At 41.0% G+C, this 21,450-nt stretch overlaps 3 protein-coding genes across 7 annotated transcripts; 1 reads left to right on the top strand and 2 right to left on the bottom strand.

Moving 5' to 3' along the window:
• Positions 1 to 1,755: 1,755 nt before the first annotated feature.
• cUnh19orf25 (chromosome Un C19orf25 homolog) lies at positions 1,756 to 4,337 on the bottom strand. The gene is made up of 3 exons (XM_084011380.1): positions 4,160 to 4,337; positions 3,507 to 3,679; positions 1,756 to 2,382 (listed from the first exon to the last, which is right to left on the bottom strand). The coding sequence occupies exons 2-3, from the start codon at positions 3,646 to 3,648 to the stop codon at positions 2,201 to 2,203; spliced, it is 324 nt and encodes a 107-aa protein (XP_083867506.1). The 5' UTR covers positions 3,649 to 3,679; positions 4,160 to 4,337; the 3' UTR covers positions 1,756 to 2,200.
• Positions 4,338 to 4,937: 600 nt separating this feature from the next.
• Positions 4,938 to 11,197, bottom strand: reep6 (receptor accessory protein 6). Of its 5 annotated transcripts, XM_084011740.1 has the most exons (8): positions 10,991 to 11,197; positions 8,592 to 8,685; positions 7,993 to 8,131; positions 7,585 to 7,753; positions 7,364 to 7,494; positions 6,927 to 6,949; positions 5,827 to 5,849; positions 4,938 to 5,372 (listed from the first exon to the last, which is right to left on the bottom strand). In XM_084011740.1, exons 1-6 carry the CDS (start codon positions 11,121 to 11,123, stop codon positions 6,935 to 6,937), a joined length of 681 nt encoding a protein of 226 aa, XP_083867866.1. In that variant the 5' UTR covers positions 11,124 to 11,197; the 3' UTR covers positions 4,938 to 5,372; positions 5,827 to 5,849; positions 6,927 to 6,934. The 5 variants fall into 5 exon arrangements, with proteins under 5 accessions (XP_083867866.1, XP_083867865.1, XP_083867867.1 ...); XM_084011739.1 differs by lacking the exon at positions 6,927 to 6,949; XM_084011741.1 differs by lacking the exon at positions 5,827 to 5,849.
• A 1,067-nt stretch (positions 11,198 to 12,264) lies between these two features.
• LOC311014835 (tetraspanin-33) lies at positions 12,265 to 20,398 on the top strand. Its single transcript, XM_084011675.1, has 8 exons — positions 12,265 to 12,371; positions 14,011 to 14,068; positions 15,245 to 15,369; positions 15,466 to 15,540; positions 16,156 to 16,251; positions 16,341 to 16,469; positions 16,790 to 16,951; positions 18,738 to 20,398. Exons 1-8 carry the CDS (start codon positions 12,315 to 12,317, stop codon positions 18,879 to 18,881), a joined length of 846 nt encoding a protein of 281 aa, XP_083867801.1. The 5' UTR covers positions 12,265 to 12,314; the 3' UTR covers positions 18,882 to 20,398.
• The last annotated feature ends 1,052 nt before the right edge of the window (positions 20,399 to 21,450 follow it).

Raw genomic sequence — 21,450 nt, forward strand, 5'->3', positions numbered from 1 at the left:
TGATATGTAATACGTTTAATAATTTTAGAGAGAGTAAAACATGTTTTACTATATTATCAGAAAATTAGCCAGAAAAAAAACTCAGGACGAGGTTTCTTTTTTTCTTTTGAATGATGTGGTATCGCAGCTAATCATTTATGTTGTAGTACCTATAAGAGTCCAGCAGATGGTGGACTGAGACTGTTATGTTGCTACGGTTGCACTTACGCTGGTTGTAAAGTGATTCCTTATGAAGATGCAACAATTATTGTATTACGGCTCATTCCAGTAGGTGGCGGTAGCGCACGAAATCGCCAATAAACCACAGCAATACAAAATAACCAACGACAAGAAGAAGCCTGCACTACCGGGTGCTTTTCGATGTCAACACTGGTTAACGTGTACCTAGCTACCAGACCAAAAACATGAATGTATTTTTGGAAATGTACTATTTCATAGTGCTACGGCAACATCTACCTAAATATCAGTTACCCGAGTTACCCTGTCATTAATGTTACGGTTACAAATGCTAACGCTAACTAGCTTTAAGCTAACGTAAATATAGTTTGCTTGATACACACCTGTACAAGGTAGTACTAATTACATGCATTAGTTACAACGTTCTGTAAGCCTCACACCTATTCACTTAGATTTTGTTACAGATTATGTCTTCCGACATGTTTTCCCCTTAAATTCACATTAGCTGGCTGCTTGCTCGTTACTGCAATGTTCATGTAAATACAAACCAATAATCACAATCTGCTCTCAACATTAGGGAATGACGTCCTCAAATCCTTTTAATGGGTAATGTTAGTAAATGCCACCATGTAAAAGTAATAATCCATTATTGTTATCGTTTGCTTTTAAAGGTCCCATATTACTGTTTTTCATCAATTTCACACAGCTGTCAGAGGTCCAACAACACTGTATTCGATATGTTTTGCCCCAAAACCCATCCATAGTCCTGAATTTAAGCTGTCTAAAAGTTGCTCAAATGAGCTCTCCTGAGAACAGGCTGGTTCTGTGTCTGCACCTTTAAGTGCGAATGAGCTCCATATGTTATCGCCTACTCGGAGAGAGATGTGGCTCAGGTGAAGTTGCTGGGTCCCGTATGGTTGGGACTGATTTTTTACAAGGGTCAATGTCAAGGCAAAGCCAGCTTTGTACTGACCCTTGTTACTGAAGCAGCCCGATGTGAATGGTAAGCACACACATACACGCTAACAAGAACCGTAGCCGGCACATCATGTCATTAAAAACGAAACACAAGAGACCAGACCCGGACCGTCCGACCGGAGGCAGCAGTGAAGACGCACCAGAGCGTGTGAGACAGAGGGAGGATCGTCTCCAGCTTCACCCCGCACCAGGATTTATTCACGGAGCACCAGCCGGATCACCCAGCGCCATGACCGGTAATAGACTGGTTACCTGTCTGTCTCTACATGTCAGCCCTGTGATAGACTGGTTACCTGTCTGTCTCTACATGTCAGCCCTGTGATAGACTGGTTACCTGTCCAGGTGTACCCTGCCTTCGCCCAATGTCCGCTGGGATCGGCTCCAGCCCCTGGACATGATAAGCTGTTGACGATGGATGGATAGCTTGTTTTCTGGTAATTCACTAAATAAATAGCTTGTATGAACTTAAAACATGGTAAAGCTGATTTTTGTATACTACTGTATGAATAAAATAAATAAAATATACAAGAGTTGCAAGTGAAATCACTGACTATGATTACATGCATGCACACAAATACAGACTAATCAGATTTAGACCACATTTAGATTTAATATTGTTTGACTAACTAGTGTCCAGCAAACGTATGCAAAATGATCATGACTTCACACTGTGATAATTGGTCATATATGTTGATACATTGTATTCAATTAAGTAAATCATTTACATTGATTGATAATGACAGTAAGCATCGTCAGTCAAGATATCAATTATTTTACCGTTTACAGCAGTATTAAGTTACTGCTAATACAAAACCAACATGTCCTGCTGAACATCAGCAAGAAAAAAAAAGAAAGAAATATATTTCAGGGGTCAGAGGTCAGGAGCAGCCAACATCGGGGCTCCTGAAGCATCAACGGTGTCTGGCTCAAGGGCAGTTGGGCAGGTTTGACCAGATTCAGCCCAGATCCCCAGCTTGACAATGGTCCGATAAAAAGTCCAGGACATAAAAGAAGAGGAGAGTCTCTAACTGAAGGTAGTGGAGAGTCAGAGTGTTTGACCTTTGACCTCTGCCACATCGCTCTGCAGCTGCTCGCCAGCCGCTCGCAGCTCCTCCCTCTGTCGCAACAATCGAGCGCGCGCCTCCTGCAGCTGCTCATTCAGTTCTAGATACTGACGACACTGCTGGAACCTCAAATCCACATCGCTGTCTGAGGACCGGGACAAGTCTGAGGAGGCAACAGGAGAACCAGTCAGTGCACTACAGTAGTACCAATCATTGAACTACAGGAGAACCAGACGTAAACAGGAAAAGCAGTCACTAGACTACAAGAGAACGTTAAGAAGACTACAAGAGAACATTAAGAAAACTACAGGAGAACCAGTCACTAGACTACGAGAGAACGTTTAGTAAACTACAAAAGAACCAGGAAGTAATCTAGAGGAGAACTAGTCAGTAATCTACAGGAGAACCCACACATTTCTACCGCCGCTGGAAGTATGAGTTCTTGTGCGTTTGTGTGTTGCTTTTTACTTTTAGCAATCCAGCGACTAAGAAGCCTTCAGGGCTTTCTCTGAAGCTGTGGCCAGGTTCACCATCCGTGTTTTCTGGCGGGTGGATTCCTCGCTCTATTGACTGAAAAATGAATACGTTTTGCCCTTAAATTCTAGGTGCTTTGTAATCAGATGTCGCTTTAGCTTGACTGGCTTCATGGCTTCGGTCCATAGCACCTGAATACACTTGATGCATTTTGGTCTCCCATTGCTGTCTTGAATTAAAAAAAACTTGATATAACCGTCGTCATGTTTTCTCAATTTGGCTAGTTGGGGCTCAGCATCACTTGAAAATGTGGACTGACTAAAATATTTCTCCATGGTCCATGGCTAGCTGGCTAATAGGCCTCTGCCAAGCAAAGCAGCAGGGAGTGAGGTGTTATTGACAGATTGATGTGATGTTTCACAATCATATCAGAGTTTCTATCCATCTAAGTTAACGTGGGTGGGAGTAATGGACACAATGCACTTGTTTTAGAGGGGCAAATGTTCCCCATCCGTAGATGTGAATGATTTAATGATACAGCACAATTTTGTAATTTATAGGAAAATATTTCACAGACCCCCTGGCTATGGGTCACGGACCCCCCAGTAGTCCCCCCGACCCCACTTTGAGAACCTCTGATCTACAGGAGAACCAGTCACTGGATTACTAGATAACGTTTAGAAAACTACAGGAGAACCGGTCAGTAATCTACAGGAGAACCAGTCACTAGACTCCTCTTGTAGTTTTCTAAACCTTCTCTAGTAAACAATTTATGTTGTTGTGTAGTCCGACTGCAGGTTTGTGTGGACTCACCTTGGCCGGTCTTCTCCAGGATGCTGAATACTGGGTCGGTGGGGGCAGCCGTGTCGATGTCCTGCAGGATCTGGTCCACAGTGGGGGGCTCAGGACGACTGGGCAGAACCACCCGCTTCTTATTTTTAGAACCAATATTCATTCTGCTGCAGACCAAGCTCCACCTCCTGCTTCTACACAAACATGAAGGTTTTTTGATGAGAAAACGACAAGAGACAACGGCTTTCCCCTAGTGTACTCACAGTGTTGTACCCAACACGTTTGTTAATGTATATATCATAGTAACATTACATTAGTAACGTTAGCAGGTGGTTTGATTACATTTCCGAACAGCTTCGTGTTGCTCCTTTATTCGGATTAAATGAAATAATATAATAATATTATTTACGTCCAGCACAGCACACCGAGGACAGCAATGCTACATAAAGTTAGCTAGCTAAATCGGCCTGGGCCTTTTAGGGTTTAGAAGCCCAGTGAAATATTTTGAAGCCGAATTTAACAAAACGTCCTTAAGATTCAGGACATATCTGTGCTTAAGACACAAGCAAGTATAACGTTTGCCATTAAGCCGTTACATTGAAATTGGCAGAACTGTTGTATGGAATACGTCTAGCTCGAACGAGCCAGAAGGACAACAGCCTGTCTGTGCTTACCGCTGTTTAGTCGTCCTACTGAAGGACAGCGGGCGAGTCTCGGCACTTTTCCTCGGCGTCTCCTGCAGCTTAAACCGGACTGGAAGACGGTAAATCACTAAATGCTGCACAAAATACTAACAAACAAGACCGAAATTAGCGAATGGACGTAATGCACGTCGGTACGTGTTCCCTGCCACGTCAGTACGCCGACAGTGACCACAGAGGCCGCGCCCCCACAAAACATGGTGGATTCTTGTTAGAGGCTCTTATAATAGTTACAGATAGCCTACATGTTCTATATAGTGCATACATTAAACCCAGTACTTAAAGGTTGAGTCTGTGATTCTATTCAGAACCACTTAATGTTATATTACTTGAAATCCTCGTAAAATACAGATAGCAATGAATACATTAAATGCTCTGATAAAAAAAAAAAGTAATCTGTGGCCATGGCAGGAAATGTAAAAACCCTGTCCAATTATAAAAGTCGGGCCAGAAACATTTTTTGCAGTACTTCATGCAACAGAGAGGGCAAGCAGGTTCATCGTCATTTTTTATTTATTATCATGTAATTGTCATATCAAGGTCAGAATCCCATTTCTGTTTAAAACCAAAATGAAAAATATATCACCTAAATAAAAGCTACAATAACAAAAACAAAATTAGGACACGTAGTGTGATGGATGCAAAGCACCCAAAGGGTCTGGATGGAAATGCCCCATTACAGAGCTGCAGCACCTTCAGATGTTGAAGTGCACCATCTCTCCATGAAAGGAGACTTATTTCCTCCAGCTCTAAGCAGACTATAAAAAAGAAAGACAGCTGCAACCCTCACTGGTGATGTTGATGTGTCTACACCTGCAGTTATACTGTTAATTTATAGGAATCGCAGGTTGGCAGGTGTGGAACTGCTCTCACAATGATGAAACAGCTTCACCTGGTGGAGAATCTGTAGCTTGCTAAATCCCTTCTGACCCACAAATGTCTTAATAAATACAAAAAAATAAAATGAAAACAGCAATAACAAACAGTGTTTATAAAATGTGCCTGTTTGCAGAGTTGGTCTTGATGTTGCTGAAATATAACATGTGATATAAAAAAGGAAATCAGTCTCTTTGACATGTGATATTATCTTCTCGTTGGGATCTGTGAGGCTTAAGAGGAAAGTCTTTGCTCACTGCTCCTCTTCCTCATTGAGGCTCCTCCTCTTCCTCTGCTGCTATCTGAAGGCCTGAAAAAAAAAACAGGAAAGATGCTGCTGAAGTCAGGAAATGGTCTTCAGGTGATGCATTATTTAATGGGTTTGTGATTTCTTGATAATTTTCACCTCTCCTGGATAGGAAACTAATTATCATTCAAATACAGTCTTCTCTAAATACACTTCCAAATAATTAATTCCAATTAATTATTAGTGTAACCAGCAGGTCAGCTGGAAATGCAAACATGTGAAATGTAGGCTATGTTATGTATATTTATTTCAGTTTAATTTGGAAATCTTCAACATCTCTATTAAAGAGTTATGCAGTTATTTCCAGAAAACTTGGACATTATTTGGCGATTACAGACCTGTGCAATAAAACTTGACAAAGTTGTACTTGATAAAGTTTGACATAACAAGGTATTTTTTATGTGATTCTTAGAAAAAAAGCACATTATGTTTTTTGTTTGTTTGTTTATCACCTTACCGTCAGTCTACACTGAGCTCATCCTGACGTGCAGACATAGTACAACAGACACACAACCAACTGTTAAAAACAAGTAATACCTTCACATTAAAGATAGCATCTCTGCTACTAGACCTCCCTTTACATGGACACATTCTAATACTGTTAACAATACACATTAAAGTTCTTTTCTTCAAATGCCAAAAATGACACGACCCAATATCACACCAGATAGTATAGTACGTTACATTACGATACATTACTGGGATCCGGGACCTTTTCATTATTCTAATCATCACATTCAATTTGATTTAAATTTTTACACGTTGAGTAATAACTTAAACTGAATGTGAAATGATCCTGTTAATTCTCAATCTCCAAAACAGCTGCAGAACTAGCATTACGTTATAGATTTGAGCTAAACAGTACGTTCAGCCCAGAATGTCCCATAGATTACTGTTAAAATGCAAATCCAAACACTGAAAACCGTATCCCCTGGTACAAAATAATATCAGCATTTTATGACACTTCACATTTAACATATCCTTATCAATTTAATTTTGGACAACTAAATAAATGAGACATTTTATGAAAAACATATCTACATCCCTCCCTGTTCCACCAGGTCTGTGCCATTAACAAATATTTTCATTATGCTTACAGCTGGTTTAACACGGTCTGGTAGAACTCAAACTCTTCTTGCTGTTTTTAAATCATGCCCCCAAAATGGTGATGAAGGCATCCCAGAAGGATCGATATTGGGTCCCCTGCTCTTTACTCTATAGTAATGTTTCTTTTCCAAGCTACAATCTTTCGTTGCTATTTGTTACTGTTGTTGTTTGTGATATATTTTATAAACCAATAAGCAGATTTGTAAAAAAGAGGAAGAAGGGAAGTTTATGTCACTCAGCACTGATGCTACTAGGCTACATGAGAGCAGCAGGTTGTGGGAGGGCCATGTTAGAAGCCTTCAGTATACTGTTCGGTCCTGTTAAGGTGTTCAGCTACATCTGCTCAAAACTACAGCCAAGAACCACTAAAGCGCTGATGTTCTATGACATCACCAAGGTGCTAATTCCACCACTTCACATTCACTACTAATATCAAACCAGTCGACTTACCATACTGGTTAACCCAGGAAAGGCTGGAAGAGTTAACAGGACAGCATGTTTAGTCCTCAGCTCCTATCTAAATGTACAAACAGTTAATTTTATGTTATTTTATACAATCCAGCTTTTCCCCCCATCAGGACACTGGAGATATTGATTTAACATGAAGCCAATTCCAATTGTGTCCCCCAGATATAGCCACAATATTAAAGTGTTGGAGATAACAAACAACACAGTGATGCTGCAGTTAAATAACTTTTCTTGTGTCTACATGCTCTATGACAACAGAGGGATTAGAAATGTCAGCAGTCAGAGTTAGTGAGGAAGCTAGAAGAAGAGGCAAACAGCAAGCCTGGCTTAGTGTAAAATGCAGGTCATTTTAAGCATACTGAGGCCTTTAAGGTGGACTAACTGTCAGGGGGCGGGAGAAGCAGATGTAGTTTACATACTGTCCGTTCTTCTCTCGACTCTGATGGAGCTACTGTAGCTGTTGATGAACTTGGTAAACTTTTGGCTTCAGGCTGAGAAGTCGATGACCCTGGAATCACCAGAGCTTTATTCCTCATCAGAGTGCAAAGGACTGAAGAGGAGGAAAGAAGGAATATTCAAAATCATATGTATTTTTAAAACGCTTAATAGTGATGTGTAACCACAATGTGCTGGTCTGTACCTTCTCTGGTGAGGTTTTCAGCTGCATCCATGGCCCTCCCGCCGAGGTCGCTCACCATATTGTCCACTGTGGCCTCGTGCCGGAGGAAGACAGGCCGGACCACTTTGGTGTAGATGATCTGGGAGCCGTTCCACGACATTGGAGCCATGCACCACAACAGGAAGAGACACTGGAACCACACAGGACAGATATGGATTTCCTTTGTTTAACTTATTTATGTTCATCTTGATCCTCATTATTCATAGCCTGGTTCCAGACATCTATATCGTCAACAAGCATTTCAAGTAGGTCACAGCTTGTATAAGGATGGGTTGGAAATAAACTTGAGTCTTAAAGATCAATTGAATGTGAATTTAGTTATGTGTGAATGATATCAAGGTTGCAATCACTGGTTCAGTGGATTCCTACCTTAAAAGCATAGTAGAACGGGAACCAGTAGAGGAAAATATCGGAGAAGAACTCGCCCAGACTAAAGACACCATACACCACCCAGTACGTCAGCCATTTGGTGTCATCTTCTTTGCTTGGACTTTCAAGTGCTTTGACTCTGCAGATTCAAGCAGTAACAGAATTTCAGCATATTTCAGGTGAACTGAGGAATACATTTATCTTTCAAATACCATCTGAACATTCATACAGTTGAAACTTCGACACAAGCTTGTACAGCTAAATCGCCTTAGCTTGGCTGAAGGGGTGGAAGAAGTATTAAAATCCTTCCAAAGGTCAAGATACAGGAAAAATATAATATATAAATACACTAAATAAATCATGAATAGCTCCTCACGCATAACGCTTATTATGTGCATATCTCAAATCTTTTTATAGGTAAGAAGCTAAGGAAAATAAATCAGGTCTCTGTGACTCTCTGGTAGTTTCGCATTGCTGCAGACGTCTAACACAGAGGTTTTGGTTTCCGGCGAAATTAACAGGAATATTTTCACAAGAACTTGTGAAGCGCAACAAACAGATCTTTATATTCTTTTATTTTTTACAAAACAAGAACTCACGAATAATATGCTGGATAGGCAAAACCAATCAGGTTGCAGAGGAGGGCGGCACCATATCCATATACTAGGTAGAGTCCTGTCAGTGAGACGGCACCTGGACAAGACACACCGGAGAAGACACACTGATACATTTAAAAACACCATGTGTTTACAGAAAGATTACTTTTTGCTCATGTTGATGTCAATGTTAAATTTGTTACTCTATCATTTTACCATCAAAATACACATAGAATAACCTTGAGGCAGTGGTTGCAAGACATTAATAAGCCCGTCCATTCATTTCATTCAGCCCAAATAAAATTCTTTGACCACCTACCTGCCTGCACACTCATAACGTGTCACAGGAGTCTTCCACAAGTTGCCAGCTTGACACTACTCACAATAGCAAAAACAGTTGTTGTTTATGTTCAAAGGGGTGGACTGATGCCGACTTGGCGATATTCTCTTTAGGGCATTTAGCAAACGCTTTTGTCCAAAGTGACTTACAATAAGTACATTTGTCGAAAGTAAAAAAAAAAAGACAACATATCGATAAAGTTAGAGCAAAAAAAAAAAAATAATAATAATAAGTGTCAGGTCCTCATCTGAGTAAAGTAGGAGATGTTCAGCAAGGATACCTTAAGAACAACAGTACTATGATAAAAGTGCTATAGGTAAGAACATAGAAGTGCTTTTTTGGGGTGGGGGGGGGAGTCATGGTATGCATAATCACTCTTGCTTTAATGTACATATACTGTACAAATCCACACATATATAAACATATGGCTATATCTACACAAACATAGACTTCGCACATGCACACGAATGCATATACATACGGTAACCACATAACAACATTCCCATACATAATTATCTGTTCAATTATATCTGTAATTGACCTCTATCAACTTCCAGTGTCAGACTCCCTGTTATCCCCATTTCCTGTCCACTTCTTCACTGTCAAACTTTGCATTTAAGGTGAAAAAAAAATGGATGTTAAACTCTCCAAGAATCAGAAAGCAGAATTAAACACAAAAGCTTGTATGAAACTGAACTGGGAGGATTCTCCTGTAAGAAATACAGACATTGAGTTTTCCCTTTACTAAGAAAGGAAGTGTCTGACCAGCGCATAAACACCAAAAGGATTCTCCTTCTAACTCTGCAGATATTCAGTGTCTCGGTGACAGACAGGAAGTTGTGTAAAAAGTGTCCTACCTCGGATCAGCTTATGTGGCGGTTCACACATGGAGGCCAGTCTGCTGTCTGTCTCTATGGATAATCTGCTTTAATTTTACTGCAGGAGGACGCAGTGGGAGTGGGGGACACTGTGCACCAGGCACTAAAGTGACATCATGTCAGTGTGTTACTGATCCACTGTATGAGCATCACTGTGGTATGAATAGACTGCTGTTCACCATTCAGTAAATGTAAAAAAAAAAGGGAAAAAAGGCTCAATATTTATTGTATGTTTATCATCTTATTAATCATATACACAGTTTGGATCCAGAGTGTCATTGCAACAACGGTCCCTTAAAAACTACAACCACCCCCATTAAATCAAAAGCAGGATCAATGCGTTTAGCAGACTTCTTATGTTTAGATATCAGTCAATTACCATTCTTATGTGCAAACAAACTCATCTCATCTGGAAACAAATACTCAATGTTTGTAATTCCATTATTATTTCTAGATTCTATAACTATCCCCCCATGTGTATGATTATCAAAAGTCAATTTAATATTTTATTCTTTTATATATGAATCCTCTAATGAAATTACCACAATATGTTTCTGTCAAAACACAAATCTTTACAGCAGGTTACTGCTCCTAAACTGCTAAGAGAGGTTAATGCAGAGGTTTAAATTCCATGTATGAATCTGAATGTATATGACAATGCAATAAAGTTAAGTTAAGGAAACATTAGTTCAAGTTACATCTAAATGTGTTGGTGCACCAAAACAGAAACAAATAAAGATTGCCATTTACAAATGGCAGCCCAAAGTGAAGACAGCAAAGCATTGACATCCAATTTACTGGTACACTGAGTGACATGTGACCCTAAAATTAGCTGCAAAACCAAAATAATTGGAGCTGAAAGAGGCTGAAAAGCTCACAAACAGCTCTTTTCACATCACATGCAGTTATTTTATCGATTGTTTGTGTTGAACAGTTGAAAGATTCTAACTCTAAATTCTGCTGCAGCACAAATGTTGACCCAGAAAACCCCCAGAACATTTACAGGTTAATGTTAGAGCACCTGTTTATTCTAGCTTCATGGTCACACGAGGATTAACTGAATCCTCTACAGTTTTCCACTGACATGCAACAGGAAGGTACAAATATACTAAATATAAACACAACAGTAGACACACAAATACAGTGTATACATTTAGCCAGTCAGACAAACAAGCATCACATACCCACTGCAATGATCTTCTTCTTTATCCCTGTTTTCTCCTCCAACTTCCCCAGAAAATCTGTCACCATGTTCTTCTCATTAAGAAACTTGTTGACTCGGTCTTTGATGGACGAAACGATTTCCAGCAGGCCCATGGTCCTCAGAAGGTCCTCAAATACCAGAAGAGTCAGGGCAAGACGGCCTGCAGTGAAGAGGAAAACACGAAGTGCATGTAATCCTCTGTCAGCAACAATCTGCTTTAATGAGAGGAGGGAGGGGGAGGAGGAGAAGGGAGGGAGGGAGGGGGGAGGCACATAATGAAGCAGAGAAGAAGTTCAGGTTCAGATTAAGATTAATATTAATACATATGCAGATGATAACTCCTTGTTTGTTGTATCACTGAGAAAAATGAATGAACTGGTTCTATGCATTTTTTAAGTAAAAGATTTCTGATGATACAATAAGAAGGAAACAGGATTATCATATTTCTGCTCGTCAGAGGATGAACCCTGTAGATTATCCCCCTCTAATGTTTTTTTAGAATGATGCCCTGTCCTTCCCTGTAGCACCATCCCAGATCACTGTACATGTTAAGCATCACTACAGGTAATACTATGATAAATTATGAATATGTTGTTTGTTTCAGGCAGCAAAGATAAGTCCAATTGCATGAGTCTATGAAAAAAAATGACCTTACTTCTGTCTTGATTTATTACCTCAGTAAACATTGTAAACATGAGTTTATGGACTCAATCTCTAGTTTCAAGTTTTCTTCAATACAACATGATGTTCATTTAATAAACTATGGTCCATTTAGAGTCAGTATACCATAAAGCAGTGTATGCATACAGTTAACACTGCATTTAGCTACTTAGCTGTAAAGTTGAACTGGAATTATGAAGCTAACATTGTAAGTTTTTTTTTTTTTTTTTTTTTTACTTTGTTCACACCAGAATCCAGATGGATCCAGATCCAGTAAGGTTGCTGCTTGGGGTCAGATCCACCCGTCGCTCCTCTGCAGTCCAAATATGGAGCTGGTTGCAAAAATCCCAATGGCCAAAATATCAAACCCGAGGATTCAAAACTGCATTTATCATCTGAAACTTTGGTTGAAATGTGGTTTGACAGCGGTAGGCTCACGCTTCCTCCCTTACACCTCCACCACCCTCACACCTCCTCCACCCTCAGTGAGATGACAGGACGACATCCAGCAGCAGCAGAGGGGATGAGCCTGACAGCTGGAATGCGTCCTGCAGGCTAACACACGCCTTTGGCCGTCAGATAACAAATCTCAAAACAGACTTTCTCTTCACTCTGACAAAACTACAGAGATCTGCTCAGAGGACATGAGAGGATATAGAGGCATCAAGTACACTTTATTCATCTGCTGCTACGTCTTCTGGGTGAGTCAAATACTGTATGTCATTTTACAGATACATTAGTGTGATGGCTTTCTCTTAAACTTGTTGCACATCCTGCTTTTACAGCAACTGGTTCCAAGACCACAGTTAAAGCATTTTATAGGGAAAGCACATTCTGAAAATAAATCACTGTGATAAAGTTGAATCTCCTCGGAGTTTGAGAAGAAGCGCTTCATTTATAGTGATGAATTCTCAACCAGTTTTTGTTTTCAAAAGTTTTATACAAACATTCAATCTGAATTGATTTAAGGCCAGAAATTGAATTATCTACACTTTATGGCACAACTGGTGTGGACACTGTACTTTTGGCCGGGTGTATTTTTTAAAGTCTTACTGCTTCTGCATACAGTGAAATGTATGGAAGCCCATTTCTGCCAGACAAAAACAGAAGGTATGTAACATAGTGAGTCAAGATTATAAATGGCTAAGTCCAAACTATGAGATACAAAGTACTATCCAAATATTGCATACATTTGAACAAAAATTAAAAAGCGATTTAATGGATGTTTTCACATTGTCATGCTATTGTTATTTGAACATTCGGAGTTGGACACATTGGTTGGTGGTGCTGCGGGTGGGATACAAGGTGATGTACGACCATGTTGGAAAGCGAAGGTGTTTAGATCTATTCTGAACATCCACAGGAAAGACAAGTTAAAAGCCTGTCTTCATAGAAATGGAGGGACATGATATTGTTTAAGGTCAGATGCTATTTGAAGTATGTCACATGCTTAGCATATGTCATTGTTTATTTACTTAACACTTTTAGTGTTTTCCACTTCAGCCAAGCAGTTATTCTTTTTTATATATTTCCAGCGTTTTCTGGGTTTTGTGAAAATTGAAAATGCTCATAAAATTAGGTTGAAACTTAACTACAAGGTAATATTGCTAAATAATTTGGACTTACTAGTCAATTTAATTGGCCGTGAGACGTTTTAATTTTACCTTTGTAACTTTTCATCTTTTTCTTTTCTTTTCCTGGCAGAAATGGGTTTCCATAAATGTTAGACAATTGAGATTTTCCAACTGTGTGGCAGTTTGCGGGAGACCCTTTCCTAATTTCAATTCCTAGAAAGAAAATCTCAGTGTTCATTCCTATGACTTTTCTGGAAGAATCTGTAAACAAAGCTAGATGTTTCATATCTGTGTGCAGAACAGAAATAGGTCCAGGATGTGTTTAGCCTAGCTTAGCACAACAAAGCAGGGGGAAACTGCTATCCCGGCTCCATCAAAAGGGGGCAAAAATCCACTTTCCAACAACTCCAAATGTGGTTTCAAGTTGGATCGTAATTTTGAATAGAAGTACATTCTTAAACATATGTCCGTAAAAGGTTCAGACTTTAAGTTTAAAATAATTTGTCACAAATCTGTTGTATCTTATAAGATAACATGCTAGTTAGCAGTCTGGCCTATAGTCAGCTGGATTTGGTTTACAGTAGAATTCAGACAGAATTCAAAGCAACAACCACAGCATGATCTGTAATGTATTTAAGCCTAATAATAGATTTTTGTGCAATTAAGGATTTTTTATGATTCAAAAACTGTCTGATATAAGCACTCTGTGCCTCATGTTTGTCAGATTCTTATAAAACATGATCTGTTTCTTTGTGACTTTGTGCAGGTTGTGAGCGCTATCCTCATAGCGGTCGGGATCTATGCCAAGATCGCAAAGGAGAAAGGTTGGTCAGAAAATAATGACAACATGTAATAACGATGTGTATTAGCCATTTTCCACTGTGGGAACTTCTCATAACTGAACATTAGAAGCTTCTGTTGTAGATTTTCATCATCTTTTCCAAACTGTGACATTTCACAAAAGCGTTTTTTCCCCAAAGGGTGGCGGTGTTACATGTGACTGGGTGACTGAAGTGCCATAAACTTACATTCTCTCTGTTGGCAATCAGGAGGCAACTCTTCTTCTTCAATACAGCGTGATGTTCATTAAGTAAATTATGATCCATTTAGAGTCAAATAAACCATAAAGCAGGGGATGCTTTAGGCAGGGCTAACTTGTGATTGACAGGTCGCTACATCGGCCACATTACCACGCTACCACGCTACCACGCTACCAATGCAATTAGCTACTATTAGATGACGTTAACACTTAGCTGTCAAGTTGACCTTGAATTATGAAGCTGTTGACCCTCCACAGTCCAAATAGGGTTACTTCCTTCACTGGTTCCCAATTTCCAAGATGGTGATGGCCAAAATGCCGAACTCAAGGCTTTAAAACAGTAGGCTTTAAAACCATCCACTTCTTATATACAGTCTATGCATTTGACTAGTGATGGTAATTTCCAAAATGCTGATACATTTTCCAATCCTAGTTCTTCTTCTTACATGCTCATACATGAGTTGCAAGTTTGGCATCCGCTTTGATTGTGTCTTGTGTCAAGAGAAACAAGATGCATATTTCACAATTGGTCCATTAAGAAGACAACTGGCTGGTTCAGTAGGAGAGTGAAGTCAGCGGTTGTAGGAAGGGCAACATAGGAAAAGTGCAGCTGATATGTGAGTCTTTCAGGTTTACTCTACATACAGGTCCTTGTATTTAAAGGTGCACAACACAAAAACCTGACCAATTTCAAAGTGTTTTCCCTGCAGATGAAAAGGGAATGAATATTGTTTGAATATCATTGAACTGTCAAACTACAGCCCCTGTTGGGGGGAATGACCAGAAAAGTGAAAAGTGTATGATGATTACAATGCATTTGTGTGTGTTTTCTGTGTTTGTGTGTGTGTGATTCCAGAGAATTAATCAGAAAAACGCAATCAGACATGTTTCAACTTTTACTTACCCTTACGTATGACGATTGCAAAACATCTGCGTGTGTTTTTTCTGTGTGTGCTTGCAGATGTGGTTGACACCCTGACATTTGATCCGGCTCTCCTGTTGATCGTGGTTGGCTCGGTGATGTTTCTCATCACATTCCTTGGATGTTTTGGGGCACTTCGTAACGCCACCTGCATGCTGAAGACAGTATGATTGATCACTGATCAGTGTAATATGACAGCATCTCCATGTCAGTGCTGCTGAGTTCTCACTGTCCAGGTCATCTGTTGTTTGTTCCTGTAGTTTCTGGGGATCCTGGTGGCCGTCCTCCTCCTGCAGATCTCTGCTGGAGTCGTGGCATACCTCTTCACTGACATGGTAACGTCATACTGCTGTTATGAGACAGGAAATACAAAAACATCGCTTTCTGCAGCCCAGTGACTTCACTGTTGGTGAACACTTCCAATAGACCATTAATCTTATAGTTTTGTCGCTTGTCACAGCCAAAAAAGGCCAACAATGAGCTCCACCTTCTAAAACAAACTGTGACATGCGACACAAAGGTAAGATTTTGGCTTTATGGATGGAATGACTGGAATTTGATGGTCAACGGTCAATGCGACTTCACAAAACTGGCCATAAGTTAAACATGTACATGCAAATATTGACATTTCACACAAATGTCTAATGTAGGATGAAACAATGACATCTTGGACAGACATTTATGTAAACTGCAACATGAAGGTTGGTGGAGGCGTAGATTCTAGTTTTTTCTAGTTTTTTATAAGAGAAAAGATTTCCTGATTTTCTGATGTAACCTCAGACTTCTCATCACACAACCGGCTGATAGTTTCAGTTTGACTGCATCGTGCATGGTTGCCACATCGTGGTCCTAAAATCGGTCCACTGACATATAAAGACCACCACACGGGTCTCAAAACCTGATGACACACAGACTCACAAGGTGTAAAACATTACCTTGTTGTTGTTCAGGTGATGGAGAGGACGGAGAGGCTGATGATGAAGGCCATCGTCCGCTACAGGGAGGACCGGGACCTGGAGAACGCCATCGACTTCATCCAGAAAAAGGTGAAAAATGATTTGCCACCTGAATGCTTCAGGACTGAGGTGTAATGTCAAGCATTTTATAATCCAGTGAAAGTTTGTTGTGTTTGCAGTTTCAGTGCTGTGGAGTTGAGAGCTATGAGGACTGGTCTCATAACATCTACTTTGAGTGTTTGGACACAAACCCTAGTCTGGAGGCCTGTGGAGTTCCCTTCTCCTGCTGCATTCGTTTAGAGAACCAGGTCAGAACCACAGTCTGTAAATACCAGTCCGTCTGTGTGGTCACAAAGTTAGCTTTCAAGAAGACTTGAGACTTGAGAGATTTATATTGACAATAATAACTGAGATAATAAATCAAGTGAGAATCTTTCTCATTAGATTTATTTCTCATAGACTTCCATGCAACCAGTAGGAGTCGCCCCCTGATGGCCAGCAGCTAGAATGCAGGTTTAAGGCACTTTAGAGTTGGCTTCACTTCTCAGAACCAGAGGTTGCCTGGGAAAGATAAACAGACAAATGCCTTAAACACCTCACATCAAACGTGTATTGATTCCTTCTACAGACGGTGCTGAACACCATGTGTGGTTATGGGATGCAGCAGCTGAATCAGCGTTCAGCAGGTCAGGATGTCTTCGCCATCGGCTGCCTGGAGAAGATCGTCTGGTGGGCAAAAAACAACCTGCTGCTGGTGGCCGGTCTGACTGGCGGCCTGCTGCTGCTCGAGGTAACACTGCAGTTGAAGTGGCTGTTCAAAGGTTTTTGGTTTTGCAAGACTTGCAAGGGTGAAGACTAACTGGTTGGTTTTGCAAAATGGCAAAGAAATGATCTTTAATTAGCCATAATTCCAGGGTACTGGAGAGGAGAATTCGGTCGATAGTCGAACCTCAGATTCAGGAGGAACAATGCGGTTTCCGTCCTGGCCGTGGAACACTGGACCAGCTCTATACCCTCCGCAGGGTGCTTGAGGGTTCATGGGAGTTTGCCCAACCAGTCCACATGTGTTTTGTGGACCTGGAGGAGGCATTCGACCGTGTCCCTCGTGGCATTCTGTGGGAGGTACTTCGGGAGTACGGGGTCGGGGGGCCTCTGCTAAGGGCCGTTCGGTCCCTGTACGACCGGAGCAGGAGCTTGGTTCGCATTGCCGGCAGTAAGTCAGACCTGTTCCAGATGCATGTTGGACTCCGGCAGGGCTGCCCTTTGTCACCGGTTCTGTTCATTATTTTTATGGACAGGATTTCTAGGCGCAGCCGTGGGCCGGAGGGGATCTGGTTGGGGAGCCACTGGATTTCATCCCTGCTCTTTGCAGATGATATGGTCTTGTTGGCTCCTTCGAGCCAGGACCTCCAGCATGCCCTGGGGCGGTTTGCAGCCGAGTGTGAAGCAGCTGGGATGAGGATCAGCACCTCCAAATCTGAGGCCATGGTTCTCGACCGGAAAAAGGTGGCTTGCTCCCTCCAGGTCGGGGGGGAGTTCCTGCCTCAAGTGGAGGAGTTTAAGTATCTTGGGGTCTTGTTCACGAGTGAGGGAAGGATGGAACGTGAGATTGACAGGCGGATCGGTCCGTCGTGGTAAAGAGAGAGCTGAGCCGAAAGGCGAAGCTCTCGATTTACCGGTCAATCTACGTTCCTACCCTCACCTATGGTCATGAACTTTGGGTCGTGACCGAAAGAATAAGATCCCGGATACAAGCGGCCGAAATGAGCTTCCTCTGCAGGGTGGCGGGGCACTCCCTTAGAGACAGGGTGAGGAGCTCCGTCACGCGGGAGGAGCTCGGAGTATAGGCGCTGCTTCTCCACATCGAGAGGAGCCAGTTGAGGTGGCTCGGGCATCTGTACAGGATGCCCCCTGGACGCCTCCCTCGGGAGGTGTTCCAGGCATGCCCCACCGGGAGGAGACCCCGAGGAAGACCCAGGACACGCTGGAGTGACTATGTCACCCGGCTGGCTTGGGAACGTCTTGGGGTCCTCCCGGAGGAGCTAGGGGAAGTGTCCAGGGAGAGAGAAGTCTGGGCGTCCCTGCTCAGGCAGCTGCCTCCGCGACCCGGTCCCGGATAAGCGGAAGACAATGGATGGATGGATGGATGGATAGCCATAACTGATATCAAAGGTTGGCTATGAGACGGCTGCATCTATTCTAGACTGACCTTGTCTAATATAAAAAAGCAACATGAGATAAAATAATTTATAAAACAATTTGTTTAGCTTTAGAGCTGAGTGAACAAAGGTATTTTACCAATAAACAACTAAAAGGGAACCGGCCTTCAGAACCAAACCATAAATGCCAACATTGATCTCTTGAAGAATGTTGTGTCCCTGAACGCACCTACAAGAAGCATTTAAAAAAAAATCACATCCTGCTTTGAATTGTGTTACCAGACTCTCCGAAGGACGTGTGTACTATGAACAGACTCTGGCTGCCATGAGCTCCAGTGAATCGTCAGGTTAATGACAGACAGAAAAACAGTTTGGACAGAAGATCAGTTTCTAATCTGTTTGTGTTTCATTTGGCAGGTGTGCATGATCAGCCTGGCTGCCGCTCAAATCTCCTGGATAAAGAAAGTCCAACGACTGAAGAAAGAAGATGCACCTGGAGGCCGGTCAGAGAGAAAGGACAGCTACTGGTATCCGGCTTTTGCAGACTTCGATGACGAATAAAATCAGCTTCTGCGAGATATGTAGATGATTGTGGAAACGGATCCGAAAAATCTCGGATAAAAAAAAACATATGAATCACCTAAATGTTGATCAAATAGAACAAGACGTGCTCAGTTACATTAACTGTGAATTTCTAGTTTGATATTTTATCAGTGTGGCTCTGACGGCGGGTGAACAGGTTCAATGTTTAACTACCTCATCTAAAATTATCTGAACCTCATATTTTTTTGTCATTGAAATTATATGAAAATATATATTTTTGTATATTTTTTGTATTCTTATACAACATCAGAGGTCCCATGTTGAGGTCGTCACGGGTTAGGACCCAATTTGAGATACACCAAAAATCTACCCAATCCTGACATTGTCATATTATTTAAATTAAAAAGTAAGTCTTTAGTGTTCCCAATCATTTATGTATGGCACTATCATAAAGCTGGAAGACTCATGAGAGAAAGAAAGGCCTATAACTTCATTCATACAGAAAAACAGTTTACAGGGGGTTATGGGCTAAATAATAATCATTCATATGTCGTTTACTCTGGCATATTAATGGTCGTTTTTATCCCATTGGTAGGTGGATTTTGTTGGACATAGTCAGGCTAGCCGTATCCACGTTTCCTGATGTCAAGCTAACGGGCTGCAGCTTCATCTTTAACAGACAGCGATAAGAGTGGTATTACTCGTCATATTTTATTTGCCTCAAGGAACAGAATTGATGTATGCAAAATCTAACATTTTTGCTTTAAGTTAAAGACCCGAAAAATTCCACCACTGTCGAAAGTTCATGCCATTATTCTGCATGTCAATATTTGATCAAACTTTTTTTGAGTGTGGTCCAATCCAAGATGGTAAACTTTATTATTTCTTTAAACCTTGACAATGGCAGTGCAGTCCACCCCTTCCATTCTTACCTTTCATAATAAAAACCCTAGAAATATAGACATACACACGTTGAACACTCGTTCAACAAAATATAGCTTAGCTTTGGCTATACAACAGTTCAGCTGAGACAGACTGCCAGACTCTGCTCGGGGTCAAAACGATCCTGGTAGTTGATCTTCAGCCTGCATGAATCTATTCAAACATTTTATTGAAAAAGTGTTGCAACTGTCGCAAATTTGCAAGATTTTATGCAAAATATTTGTAGGCAAGAATCCGCATTTTCATGTTGTTGATTCATCACATCACCAGTGCGCAAAGGACTTGACAGAATATTGAAAATACATAAACAAGTTCCAAAACTAAAATGAGCTTGAGTAAAATAAATAGGTGAGAGAAAATAAATCTTTTTTTTTCCTTTTTAATCAAGTGATTGGAGTCAAAAAGAAATAATAAAGCTAAACCATCTGATTGGAAAAGTGTAAATTAAAAAGTAGTTAATTTTAATGTTGAATGAATGACAGTATTATTGGATTTTTGTATTATGAAATCACTGATGACTAAAATCCTTTCCAAATATCAATTTCTATTTCAACCTGCAGTGACTTTGCTCCACATTAGTTGTTCTGCTTGTGACCCCTATAGCTGCAGAGGTAATAAAACCTCATGGATACTGAAGACACATGCCTTGTAGCTTTTATTTAAGTACATTGAAAGCATATCCTGGTCTGGCCGCATGTCACAATGTTACATTTTCAGCTGACTTAATAGCTGGAATAATAACTAGACTCTTTTATTTAATTAACACCAAACTAAAAATATCACACATATTTTAAAGTCAAACAAGGTGACGACTTTCTGTTAACTTGAGGAGAGCCAGTTGACCCTACAGTAGACCTGATTAATGGCTGCTGTTCCTCCCTCACTCACGGAGTCTTCATTGTGACTTTAATCTGTGGTGGAGGATTAGCAGATGAAACACCTGTGGCTGTGTGTCGTCATAGGGATTCAGTCCCGTGCGGCCTCACGCTCACTTTATTGGATTACAGCGCTGTGTTATGAATAGCAGCAGTAGAGCAGCAGTGTGGTGACGACGCCCTTTTGTTTGTCCATGTGCTCCCTCTGCAGTTTTCTACTTAAGTCTCCAGCAGGCATAGATTTCACATCACAGTGTCACACAACTTATTCGCAGATAATCACAGTGCCTCATTCACCCCACCCAGCGCTAATTCAAAATCTGATTCACATTCGGTGTGAACGCACCTGGAGAAGTTGGTAGCATGGATGTATGAAAAGAACTGGATACAGCCAATGAAAGTTGCTGATATTCCGCATCCGCGGGCCCACAGAGCAAGCACACTGGCGTAAATGGAGGGTGAATGGACCAGGTGTATAAAGCGCTTTACACTTCATGTCAGCATTCACACTCACATTATACTGATACCATACTGATTTCAGAAGCTGCCATAAAAGGTGCCACCTGCCCATCAAGATTGAAGCTAACACATTCACAAGGACACAGACCACGTCAGGACGACTCGCTCTACATCTTAGTCACAGCCAACCTGCGTTTACTCTGGATTTAGCCATTATTGAATTTTAAAATATTTAGGACACAATCATTTAAATGACGCAGTGTTTATCTAACTGTTTCAGACAAAGGACAAAAAACCTACTCAAATATACC

This window comes from Eutrigla gurnardus, assembly GCF_963514095.1.
Source record: "Eutrigla gurnardus genome assembly, chromosome: 6".
In the NCBI taxonomy this organism is placed as follows: domain Eukaryota; kingdom Metazoa; phylum Chordata; class Actinopteri; order Perciformes; family Triglidae; genus Eutrigla; species Eutrigla gurnardus.